General features: G+C 44.4%; 1 protein-coding gene across 4 annotated transcripts in view; it reads right to left on the bottom strand.

Annotated features, from left to right (window-relative positions):
• The window catches only part of TJP2 (tight junction protein 2), a 134,144-nt gene that overhangs the window by 72,475 nt on the left and 48,318 nt on the right, over nt 1-13,351 (bottom strand). For 2 of the 4 annotated variants that reach the window (XM_079925678.1, XM_079925682.1), the window contains exon 1: nt 12,281-12,916. The exons of 1 other annotated variant lie outside the window; for it this stretch is intronic. In XM_079925678.1, the coding sequence (XP_079781804.1) occupies nt 12,281-12,340 (60 nt within the window). In that variant the 5' untranslated portion in view covers nt 12,341-12,916. Of the gene's footprint in view, nt 1-12,280; nt 12,917-13,351 lie in introns of those variants that run through there. One more of the 4 variants, XM_079925680.1, reaches the window with a different exon arrangement.

The following is a 13,351-nucleotide window of genomic DNA, read 5'->3' as shown; positions in this document are numbered from 1 at the left end:
GAAATTCAGAAAATTTAGCAATGCCCGAACTAATTTTAATTTTAACCAAGCTCTGTTTCCCCACATTTTATAGAGGAACTTTATCTTTAAAAAGCAGATGACTAACCAGTCCCCAAATATGAGGTTTCAAGGACTGAGGAGGGTGATGATGCAATGCCAGCAGCCTTTCTTAATTCCCTAGCTTCTGTGGAATATCAGCTCATGCCAGAACTTGACTTTTTTTTTTTTTTTCCTTAATTTTAAAGGATATTGTCAAATAAAAATAAAGCTATTTTACAAAAATACACAAAGCAGCACCACACGGCCCTTCCTCAGGCTGTAACACTACTAGCTGAAATATTTATAGGCACCTGGATCAGAAATACCTACATGTTTATAACCAATCATTTTTGTTGAAGGAGCGAATTAGGTCAGTGCCCTTAAGAAGCTCCCCTTCAGCTCTATTTTCCACTCTCCAAACAAAGAAAACCTTTGTGCATTGTATTAGCCACTGTAAACTGTTTGGACATCCATTGTTAGTCCTGGCCGACTGGATAAGTCTGGCGAAAAAGAGATAAAACAGGAGATTCTGTCAATATATTTCTAGCACATTCAAATTTAAGCAAGCTTCGCACAGAACCAGCTCACTCTAACTGCTAAACAAGTGGCTGAAATGAAGTTACTGTGTTCATGCTTATCTTGGCCCTTAGAATATATGCTTTCCTTATCGCTTCAAATTTCTCTGAAAGGAGTCTTCAGAAGTAGCACTGTAGATAGAAGCCTAAAATAAAATATTAATCAATAAATTGCTTGGCCAGTCTGCTTCTAGCTACTTTCCTGAAAGCAATAATAGTAAGGTCCCTAATCAGTCAGGGTCATAGGGAAAATTATTCGAATGAGAGAGAAGATTCACAGACATTCTAAAATAAGAAAAACTCAGTTCTTTCCATATGAGACATCATTATAGGGAGGATTTTGCCAAAATTGAGGCTATATTTTTAAATGTTTCAAGAACAATACATTACGGCTCATACTTCACAAATAAGTAGAAGTAGGACAGACACTATTGCCAATGTTTTGGTAGACTAGAACGTGCTGTCAGCATGAGATTTGAGGCACAAAATAGGATAAAGATTGAATCTCTTACCATTTAACTTGTCAAAAGATAAGACAGAGGGAGGAAAAGGGGACATTCTCTTCAGCCCATCTATAAACCGGATTTATATATCACCTTTTACTTTATTAAAAACTAACAAATCAGGGGAGGGATAAATTAGGAGTTTGGGATTAAAACATACACACTACTATATATAAAACAGATAACCAACAAGGATCTACTGTATAGCACAGGGAATACTCACTATCTTATAATAACCTATAAGGAAGAGAATATTAAAAAAGAGTATATATATTTATATATATGTATAACAGAATCACCTTGCTGTACACCTGAAACTCACACAACACTGTAAATCAACTTTTTTTTTTTTTTTTTTGGCGGTACGCGGGCCTCTCACTGTTGTGGCCTCTCCCGTTGCGGAGCACAGGCTCCGGACGCGCAGGTTCAGCGGCCATGGCGCACGGGCCCAGCCACTCCGCAGCATGTGGGACCCTCCCGGACCGGGGCACGAACCCGTGTCCCCTGCATCGGCAGGCGGACTCTCAACCACTGCGCCACCAGGGAAGCCCTCAATAAAATTTTTTAAAAATTAAAATAAAAACAAATAAATCAAAATGACTTCAAAAAGAAAATACTCATTAAGTTTCATAAAGTTATACGTAAAAGCAGCAGCTCTTAGAATCAAGTTACTTCTCAGTCTGTATTAACTTGTAGGCTAGCAAACTATAATTTCTCAAGCTTACTCATATAGAAAAGTACCAAGAATCACAGAGCAGTTGAGAATCTGAGGCCCTTCAGAGAAACAATACCTTATGTGACAGGTAGGACTTATGGTAGCATCCACACTCCAGCAGGTGATTATAAAGTCAAAGGACTGATTTCTATAATTCTGAACACGAATAATAGAAAGCAGTCCTCAGTAATAATGATGATACAAGTAAATTATAACCACTGCCATTAAATTGCCACTGCAACCCCAGGAGGCATCTATGCCTTTTGTTTGCTGGCACTCAGCTTCCCCTAGTCCCAGAGACCAGAAGCCCCCAATCCCTTTGCCAACAGGGTACCAATGAGGTGCAAGTATTTATTTAAGATCTAAAAGGATGAAGGGAAGCAGATGCCATTTGTTCTCATTTTCCTGTAGCAGCAGTCATAGGCAAACACTGATTTCCCAGACCTGAGCTTTGCAGTTACCTCCAAGCTCCCTATCATTTCAGCCTCCTCTGGGCTACAGAGGCTGAGACGGTAACAGGGTTGTTTGGAGGTCCTGGCTCAGGGCAGCGGCAGCTTTCTAACTTTCTAGGGGGCAAATCAGAGACTAGCAATGGGCCCTTCTGCTCTGTAGGCACCTAATTCTCTCCATTAAGTTTCATTCTCCTTGAACTAGCTAGAATGATGTCTGTTTTCTTCAGGGAACCCTGACCCAGAGGGTCTGTAGTGTCCATTTCACAGCTGAGAAAACCAAACCTGAGAAAAGTAAATTGCCTAAGGCCAAGCAAGTAAGCAGGCAGGACAAGAAGAATTCACACCCAGGTCTGCCTGACTTCAACATCACAAAATGAAAGTTAAACACACAGAGTGAAAGGTAAGCCTATCTCCAACCCATGATCCAGCAATTCTACTCCCAGGAATTTACACAAAAGAAATGGGTGCGTAACCCCACAGAACAAGCTATAGGTGATTTTCATAGCAGCTTCGTCCATAATAGAAACAAAACAAAAACCTGACTACAACCCAAATATCCGTCAACAAAAGAATGGATAAACAAAACTGGTAAATTCATACAAATGGAGTATTTACTACTCAGCAATAAAAGAAAAGTACTGAATTGTATAACAACACAAAGGTTACTCTGAGGAAAGAAACCAGACACCAAATGCTGATTTCATTTATACAGATCCTCTCAAGGTGAAGCAAGGCTATAGGATGGTGAGAGATGTCAGAAGAGAGGTTCCCTTGTGGGTGGGGTGGTGAACAGTTGGAAAAGTGACGAGAGAACCTTCTGGAGTGATGGAAAGTTCTATTTTTTGATCTAGGTGGTAATCACACAGGTGAATACATTCACGTAAAAGTTCATCTGGCTCTGCAACTGGATAGTGGTGGTGGCTGCAATTAATTGCCACAATGAAATGCCACTGAGGGCACACTTAGAATGGTTAAAATAAGGTTGGGAGGGAGGGGATGGGGGATATACGTACGCGTATAGCTGATTCACTTTGTTATACAGCAGAAACCAACACACCATTGTAAAGCTTATACTCCAATAAAGACGTTAAAAGAAAAAAAAATGGTTAAAATAGTGGATCTTATTGTGTTTTACTACAATAAAAAAAAATCAAGCTCTCCACTTGAGAGTTGTACATTTTACTGTCTGTAAATTATACTTCAATTTAAAAATTAAAAATAATAATATAGAAAAAGCTCCATTGTGAGTAAGCAGGCTTTGGAGGACAGACCCAGGATACCACTGTTCCCATAGGAAAATTTTTCTCAGTTTCAGGCAAATGTTTTTCACCTCAGTTCTTTGGTAAATTGAGTCTACCTTTCCTGCCTCTTCCTGACTCTTGAGTAAAGACATCTGCAAACTGTGCGCTTATGCAGTATAAGCAGACCAAATACTTCTCCCAGACCTTTGATTAAAATCCAAATTAGGTTCTGCTAGAAAGAAGGCCACCGATGTTCAAAATGAACTCGTTGCCTCTTCATTGCAATGTGTCGCCACCTGACTGTTTTTAGACACTTAACAATAACGCCAGAAGGAAAAGCATGAATGTTTCCAGTTCCATTTCTGGAAAATTTCAATGGGTGTCTGAGATGCCACAAATCTCTCTCCCCTCTCAAAACTCACCCAGACACTAAACAGACCGGGCCAAGGCAGGCGAAGTGCTCTCCCTGAACTTAGGCAGAAAAACTTTGATGTGCCTGAGGTAACCCTGAAACATGGCTGCTGGCGAGTGACTTCACATCAGTCAGTAACAGTGAATGAGGTCTTGCGACAGTCACCAGGAGGCCCGTCTTCAGCGCATTTGTGAAGAACAAATCAGAAAGGCTTCCCAGTGGCAGGCCTGCCTTACCTTCCGTGCTCGTGTTACAGGCAATGCGGTCCCTGGGAGAGGAGTCCATGGGGAAAGGAGGGGTGCTGGAGGCTCCCAGGATGCAGCTTTTACTAGGAAGGATGGAGGGAAAGAGGAAGGAGAAAGAACGATTCTCAGGAAGCCCTGGGAGATGGCTGCAGTTGCTGGCTTGGGGCTGCAGAGTGAGGAAGAGAATTCAGCACCCACTGAACTGGTACATTATTTAAGCTGCAACTGAATAATAGATCTTTCCATCACTTCATGAGCTAAACAAGACAGCCACTCTTTGGAAGTTGCTTTGCAGAGAGAATGCATTGGCTCTCTTCTTAAAAGAGAAAACAGAGAGAAAGAAAACACACAAGTTGTTTAAGGAGTGTGGAAGCACTTAAAGATGGCATGAACCAACAGAAATTACCTAGAATATTCTCTAGGCTTTATACCAAACACTCAGAATCTTAAGCACTGTAAAAGACTTCAGAGTTGATCAAATATAATTATTCATTTCCCTATAAAGAAACTGAGAACTAGAATTACACGCCTTAGCTCAAGTCACCAAGCTAATTCGTAGAACAGCTTATACACCATTAAAGAAAGGGTCTGTATAAAATTCTACACCTTTTTTTTCTTATGGACAAACTATCATCCACTCACTATATCAATGTCAGGAATCCACTTTTCTAAGTTCTCGATGTCTTCAATTCTTACTAGTTTATGCAACAAGCCTTCTGATCAAGTCAGTACAATGAGGTCAACACTTAGTGCATGTGCTTGGTGCCCTGTCAGCTTCTGGGGTGACCAAGATGACTCAGACCAGGGAGGGGCTCACGGCTGACGGGAAATGACTGGCATGTGGCAGATGTGATAAGGGCTCGAATAAACACTGGCATGTGCACGCTAACCTGTCACAGGCCAGGAGGCAAATGATTCAGCCCGAGTGAAGAAGGGTAAGGGAGAAACTGGACTTCTAAAAATGAGCTCACCAGGAAGTTTCTTCTAAACTATTCATTCTTTTCAAAAGCAGAAATGACGAGTTTTTTGTTTTTTGTTTTTTTTAAAGATCGGGTTTTTAAAATCGTTACTTTTATTTATTTCTGGCTGCGTTGGGTCTTCGTTGCTGTGCGCGGGCTTTCTCTAGCTGCGGGGAGCGGGGGCTACTCTTCATTGCAGTGCGTGAGCTTCTCATTGCGGTGGCTGCTCTTGTGGAGCACGGGCTCTAGACGCGCGGGCTTCAGTAGTTATGGCTCGTGGGCTCTATAGTGCAGGCTCAGTAGTTACGGCGCACAGGCCTAGTTGCTCCACGGCATGTGGGATCTTCCTGGATCAGGGCTCGAACCCGTGTCCCCTGCATTGGCAGGTGGATTCTTAACCACTGCGCCACCAGGGAAGTCCGGACGAGCTTTGCTAATACTAACTCCTTCAAAGAATTTCATTCTGCTTTGCTAGATATGTTTGGCAACAGCCTTCCTAGGATTGAGAACGGGCTACTTGCCTCACACAGGTACATCACCCCTTCTCCCCGCCACCCAGGCTCTCAGGTGCTCCGGGCAAGAGGAGGCAGAGAAGGAACCCCACAGCCTAGGACTTGGAACACTTCCCTTATAAGAAATGGCTCTCAGCGAATGGAAACAAACAGCTACACTTGGAACATTATTTCCTCCTCCGAAGAACAAAGCTCCAAGAAGCTACAAGTCTTAGAAGAGAAGGTCAGTAAATCCTACTGATGACTAGAATGCAGTATTTCCCCGGTTCAACTTCAACTAAGTGACAAAGTCTAGAGTATCTGCAGTGTCCTCTCATCTCTATGAAAGGTTTTTCTAACACATACAATGGCAAAGATACAACTGGATTCTAATCATTATCTATTAATTACAGCCTAATAACTCTTACCGACCAGCAAACTATCCCAATAATTCTCTCCCACAATGTATTACATATATTCTCTCTAAATGCCTCTGACTTGTCACTAACTATATTGTCACTAACTATAAATATATAGCTATATATTTAGTCCCTTGCTTATATCGGGTGTCAGATGAAGCATACTATAATTAGTTTTCAAAGATGATGTCATTTTCTCTTGTGAACATAATGTTTATATTGTGTTGGCTGAGTAAAGTCTACAATACAAATAATAATTATCATATTAACTCTGAAATCCATGTTTACATATGCATATGGGTAAAATTCAGTAAACATTTGTATTCAAGGATGTGACATGAAGTCTTTGCCATAATTAATGGTATAATTTGAAATTCTGGGGTCAGTAGAGCTTCCTATGTAACACCCAACAAATATCTTACTCTCAAAGGATCTATCAAGGGTCTTTCACCACTATTACCGTTCCTGCCACCCTCCAAACTCTCCAACCCCTCAACACTCACACACAATGATGGGGAAAGAGAAACACAAATAGAACCTCTAATCTATGAACATTCTAATCAGGCTAAATATTTAGTTTGAAAGTAAAAATAAACATTCATTATTACAGAAATTTATACTGCTATGGTTTGCAACACACAATGGTGTATAAGTGACTAAGAAAAGCTGCATTATGTTTTTAAGGTTAAAGACCTGATTTAACTTTAACCATCTGGCAGGGGCACTAAACAAATATCTGTAGTGATTTTAAATGACTAAAGTTACTAATTGAAAGCCTAGGACTTCTCATAAAGAGTATGCACACACATACAATTAGGGATTCTGCTGACTGAAGCAAAGTGTTTTCTATTGTGGTTTTATTCACCTATCATGAACATGAACTTCAATTGCTCATTTCTCCAGGTCACGGCAGGGTTTCTTTTTTCCTACCTCAAGACTTCCAATTCCTACAACAATCCTTGTTAAAGCCTATTCTGCAGACCCAATAAAAGCTCCATTTTTAAAGAGTTAGATGCATTACGTGTGAGGCTGCCTGGGTCTCTGTATTCTTAGGCGCTGACGGATAGTGACTGAGATATGCTTGGTAACAGAGTGATGTCCCCCAGGAGTGCCAAAGCATTTCCCCCTTTTCACTCTATCCTACCACAAATGTCACACCAACAGACCTTAAAATTGCAGAATGGCTTGCGGGAAGCAAAGAAAGGAATGAGACTTAGGGAAGACATTAAATAGCTTCACGAATACACTGTCTGCAGCAACAGAAAAGAGAACTGGGTGGACAAGAGCAAGATGCACATATTAAGACACAAAGTCCATCAAATTCAACTTTCCTGGCTTTTCTGGGCCATTCTGTGTCCGACTTTCCTTAAGGTGTGGTTGAGGTACACCTAGCTCTCCATACCTAAGCGTCACACTCGTATTTTGAGAGTATTTTCCAAATCTGATTTCAAGGGCTGTCTTCACAGTTTTGGCCTTATTCTCATACCACTCATCCTGATAATTTACTATTGTTCTTAAGTCGAACTCACCGTTTTATTTCATACTTATTTTTGCCTCATTCGAAGCAATCTATCCATGAAATAAATGAGTTTGGTGACCGGCTTTATGTTTTTTAGTCCTGAACTACAAGGGTCATGCACAGTAATTAAAGAATGGGCTATGTCCCTCCCTGTGCCACCTGTAAATCTGTCTGCACAGCACACTTTGGAAACAACACTGTTTTGAAGGCAGCAAATAAGGCAGAGAAAATGTTTAATTGAATAGGCATTTTTTCAGTATGACAGTCCTGAGTCTCCCTTTTGAGTTCACAGGTTATCGAGACTGACACAGCTTTGGATGATGGAGGCACGAGCCCCCTTAAAAAACCCGAATGAAACAGTCACCGTCATGGGAAGGCCCATGCAGGCCTGCCCAGGCTCTAGCAGTCAGATGCTAAGTTCCAAGAAGGGCATTTTCTAATCAACCTGCAAAAGCGGAAGCAGGTACTTCCCAACTCAGAACTCTCTTCCTCACACGGTGCCATAGGCAGCGTACAAAGTTAATCGACTGCTTTCCTAGGTTTCCAGGTTCCTTCAAACCTGGAACTAGCTATTGCCAATACCGGATGTTAGGACTGAGTGCCTGATAACTTTTCTCCATTGCTGTTATACAGGTTTTGCAAAATTTTTAATGGGAATGCCACCTCAGACCCTCATAAATTTGCTAGCTATACGAGCTTTCTCTCACAAGGGTCGTCATAAAAATTCTTGTGGGGACGAAGTAGGTTCTAAATCGTTTTAGGGAATATTTCTTTTTTAACCTTAGAAAAGCCCATGTAGGGACTTCCCTGGTGGCACAGTGGTTAAGAATCCACCTGCCAATGCAGGGGACACATGTTCGAGCCCTCGTCCGGGAGGATCCCACATGCCGCGAAGCAAGTAAGCCCGTGCACCACAACTATTGAGCCTCTGCTCTAGAGCCCACATGCCGCAACTACTGAGCCTGCGCACCACAACTACTGAAGTCCACGCGCCTAGAGCCTGTGCTCTGCAACAAGAGAAGCCACCGCGATGAGAAGTCCATGCAGCCCAGTGAAGAATAGCCCCCGTTCACCACAACTAGAGAAAGCCCATGCATAGCAACAAAGATCCAACACAGCCAAAAATAAATAAATGAATAAATTAAAAAAAAAAAAGTCCATGTAAAACATCGAAGTTTTTAACCCACTAAATAGGTGTCGAATCTGACTTCTGTCTGACTGTATGTTTCTGCCCCTGCCCCTTGGATTTAGGATGAAGAAACAACTCAGTAAAACACATGAGATAATCATTCTGCCGCATCCACCCAATTTTCAATGGAAAATGCCTCTCAATACCAAGGCTGGCTGGTCCAAGGCCATTCCAGCCAGCACTTGTTGGCCCCCATTACTGCTTAGAGTCTGTCCAATGAGGCATTTGATAGGGTGTCAGCTCTCAACCTCGATAAACTAATCTGCAGCCACAGCTCCTCAATGGGATTTGTTTTAGGGATTAGGCAAGGAATTCCCGGATGGCTCATATTCTTGGTAGAGGTATGTCGAAAGTTTCAGCGTGATTACTAACCCTTCCTGAATCTTCACCCCACCAGCCCCTCCCACACCTCATGCCACACCCCAGCCAAATCTGCATAACTTTTAACTACGGAACGTATGACAGTACACAGGACTACAGCGGCCCCGCCTAGTTTCAAAAACTTTTCTGTCTCCTAAAAAGAAAGCCTTCAGAAGAGAAAACCTTGCTAAGCTCAAAAGTCACTGTAGGGGGATTCCCTGGTGGTGCAGTGGTTGGGAGTCTGCCTGCTGATGCAGGGGACACGGGTTCATGTCCTGGTCCGGGAGGATCCCACATGCCGCGGAGTGGCTGGGCCAGTGAGCCATGGCCGCTGAGCCTGCGCGTCCGGAGCCTGTGCTCCGCAACAGGAGAGGCCACAACAGTGAGAGGCCCACGTACCGCAAAAAAAAAAAAAAAAAAAAAAAAAAGTCACTGGAGGGATTTTATCATTTCCCTCGAATTCCCAGGCACTTCTCCAGCATAAGAGCAATGTCTGGCTGTGACCTTTTGTCAATGTACAAAGAATCAGATTAAAAGTTAAACAAATGTAGGCAGAAACCCTTGCAAATGGAATTCCCCAGGGGGTGATGCTAAAAAATTTTGGGTCTTATGCATATGAGAGCCCCCAAAAGAGTAATATTCCCTGTGTAGGGTGTGGGGGGTAGCCCTGTTTACTGGGAAACTGGTTCACTTCTTTATAGGAAAAGTCAAGTCATTAATACATTAGGGATTTCTGGGACTTTTTCTTTTTCTTAAAGTTCTCTTCCTGGCATTTAAAGCCTTTCAAGAGAGTGTGCGCATCTCTTGCTCTTTCCCTCAGCAACTGCCCTAACATACCTGGTACCTCCTTTTTGTGCTTAGTAACCCAGAGCCCAGCACTTAAGAGTTTTCAGCACCTGTTTTGGTTCTTATTACAGTTGGCCCTCCATATGCAAGGATTCAACCAACTGTGGATTAAAAATATACAGTGGGGGAAAAAAATTCCAGAAAGTTCCTAAAAGCAAAACTTGAATTGGCCACACACCGGCAACTATTTACACAGCATTTACATTGTATTTACAACTATTTCTATAATATTTCCATTGTATCCGGTACTGTAAGTAACCTAGAGAGGATTTAAAGTGTACAAGAGGATGCCCTTAGGTTATAGGAAAATACTACACCATTTTATATAAAGGGCTTTGAGCATCCTTGGATTTTGGTATCCGAGGGGGGTCCCAGAACCATTCTCCCCCCCATCCCAGGATACTGAGGGATGACTACTAGCTACTGTCTACTTAGCATCCACTAGCCAGGCACCCTATGTCATTTCACTCAGTCCTTGTCTTATGAGACGTGTTATTAGCCCCATTTTCTAGACTGGTTTACCCTGTAAGGTATCTGTTCAAAGGCAAACTTTCTTCCCAAAAAGAAACCCTGAAGGGAGTGTGCACGGAACAAACCCACACTTTGTTGCATTTCTGTATTGCAGAGTGTGCATCTGTATCGCATACTCCCTCCGTAAGCCGCAGGTATCCCAGCAGAGAGAATTTGCAGAGTCTTAAAAAACATCTAAACTTTTCAGATCGAACAGACTCTTGACAGGAGAAGTTGAGTCTTGCTTATCTTGTACCCCACCTGCTCACAGTGGACCGGCACAAGTGGGTGCTCATTAAGTTATCAGCTGCGTGGTCCTGAAAAAGCTGCAGCAGCAACTCAGGGGGAAAACAATCTCCCTTCATCAATCTCTGACAGCAGCTCTGAAAAAGCTCAAGAAACACCTCAAAAGCCACTGTTGCCTTACTAAAGCACCCTCCTTCTCTAGTCTCCCCGGAGAGGGGAAACTACAGCATCCTGTTCCTGCTTCTAATTGGAATGCATCAGAGTCTTAATTATTTGCATTCTTCCCCAACAAGACAGTGTGGTAGAGGCACACTCTTAACATTTGTATTTCCCACAGTGAAGTGAAGTTGTTCATGAAAATTTATTGAATAACCATATTTCATTCTCTCAGGCAAGATATTAAATGGCACTTTGCCACAAATGCAATCACTACTAGTAACTCCTCACTTAAAATGAAAATGGTCCACTTCCAAGGTTTGCATGTAGACTGTCTCTCCCAGGAATAATCCTGACACAGGTGGACCTGTTCTCCCAAGGTGACTGTCAGCGCACCCAGCTCAGACCACCTAGAGATCTGAGGAAAAGGGCCTCTTCTCTGCTGCGATTCCCCTAGCTGAGGGAGTGAGGGAGGGAGGAGGGAGGGAGGAGGGAGGGAGGAGGGAGGGAGGAGGGAGGGAGGAGGGAGGAGGGAGGGAGGAGGGAGGAGGGAGGGAGGAGGGAGGAGGGAGGGAGGAGGGAGGAGGGAGGGAGGGCAATTTCTAGGATGGGATGAGTCTACGCTGGGAACTGCAGGGAAACCACAACCATTACTCAGGCCAGACAGCTGCCAAGGAAGCAGCGCTGCCTAAGAACTGAAGCTAAAATAGAGGTGGGAGGCTGTATTCCTTTCCATTACTAAGCCCTGGAGTATTCCCTCCCAAGTTCATCCACATTTCAAGAATGTTAAAACCCTGCAGTCAAAACCCTGATTATTTATAACTTAAAATAAACTACTGTGTAAAGCACAAACTTTACAAATGAAGACACAAAAGAAAAGGAACTGGTGACAGGTAAGATAATACCAGAGTACATATCCATTCCCTATTGCAAATAACTTTTACTTATATTGCAGAGGCAACTGATTAAAAGGGAAAGAGAGGATTCTGGTCTCCAGAGAGTTGTCAGTTTGTCTCACGCACACACGCCTGTAATTTTGCATCAAGTAGAGAGTGCGGTTTGAAACCGAGAAGGAAAACACAAAGGCATAGGGCAGGCGACACAACAGGAACGAGATGCCTCCGAAGTAGCACCAATCCAAGACAGAGTTCAAGACAGTCTTCCCTACTTCCGACTTAACCTGAAATCCAAGTGACTTTAGAGAACAGAGAAAAGGGTCCAGGAGCCCTGGAGGCCACGAGCCACCACCCCTGTCCGGTGAAACCTAGTCCCTGCCCTCAACCCCACCTCCGGATGGGAGAATCCCAGCCACCTAATGCTTATCTGGGAAGCCCACCACGCGCTCCCATGACCCGTCCTCGCGACCCTTCTCCCAACCAAGCGGGACGCAAGAGGGCACTTACTTGGAGCCAACCTGACATCTCCCGCCGGGGTGGAAACCCGCGGTCTCCTCGCACCGGCATCTTCAGGCGAGGGTCCCGCGTGGTCGCGCAGGTCCAGGACCCGGCTCCACCTCCTCCTTCTCCTCTGGGCGTCAGGTCAGTCCTCCGACCCGCGGCCGGGTTTTAGCCAGGTGCCGGCCCGCGGGAACCCACCCCTTTGTCCCTCCCCCCTCGTCGCGGCGTCGGCCCGCCCCCGGCCCGAGGCAGCGCCTCTGCGCCCGCCGCCTGGCCCGGGAAACTCTCAAACGGGCCGCTACCACCCCCGCGCGACCCGGGGGAGGGTTCGCCGGCGCCGCACCCTCGAGGGGCCCGCAGAGGGCCGTGTCACGCGCGACTCCCGGCCGGGGACGAAGGAGGGCGGCAGCAGCAGGGGGATCCTGAGGACAGAGCGTCCCGCGGCCCCGACACCCAACCCCCCCACCGGCGGACCTGATGGTTCGCTCCGCGGCGAGCTCTGCGAGCAGCAGGTCCGGCTCCGGGCGCCCGCCGGGGGAGCGCTGCAAGTTTGCGTGTAGCAGCGAGCCCTGGGCGGCCTGTTTGTCCACGGGTTCTTCCGTCAAGGTCGCGTGCGCATCCTGTACGAACCCTTTCTGGAGAGGTTTGCAGAAACCGAAAAGTCTCACACACACACACACAGACACACACACACACAGACACACACACACACACACACACACACACACACACACTGTACCCCTACGTTTAAAACACGACTTTTGAGAAAAATGCACTCCAGGTTATCTTTTTGGCACATTTCCAATAACTCCAGTAAAGCGATTAAAACTCCTCTCCCATCACCAGCTTTTCAAAGGCTTTCTTTAAAAAAGTAGGTCACAAATGCTTATCAGGCAGGATTCATCGAATTCAACTCAGTACATTTATTCGTTTTAGAGTCCTCTATGTATAAAGAATTGTGCACGATAAATGAACGTTTCCTTATTTTAAGGGCATGTAAATTATTTGGAGAATCAAAACAGGTACACTGATTAAAAATATAATGGTGGATTTGAAATCTTAAGGAAACCATGTTGT

The sequence above is a fragment of the Stenella coeruleoalba genome, assembly GCF_951394435.1.
Source record: "Stenella coeruleoalba genome assembly, chromosome: 7".
Taxonomy (NCBI): Eukaryota; Metazoa; Chordata; class Mammalia; order Artiodactyla; family Delphinidae; genus Stenella; species Stenella coeruleoalba.
This window is presented reverse-complemented; position numbering and strand designations above follow the sequence as displayed.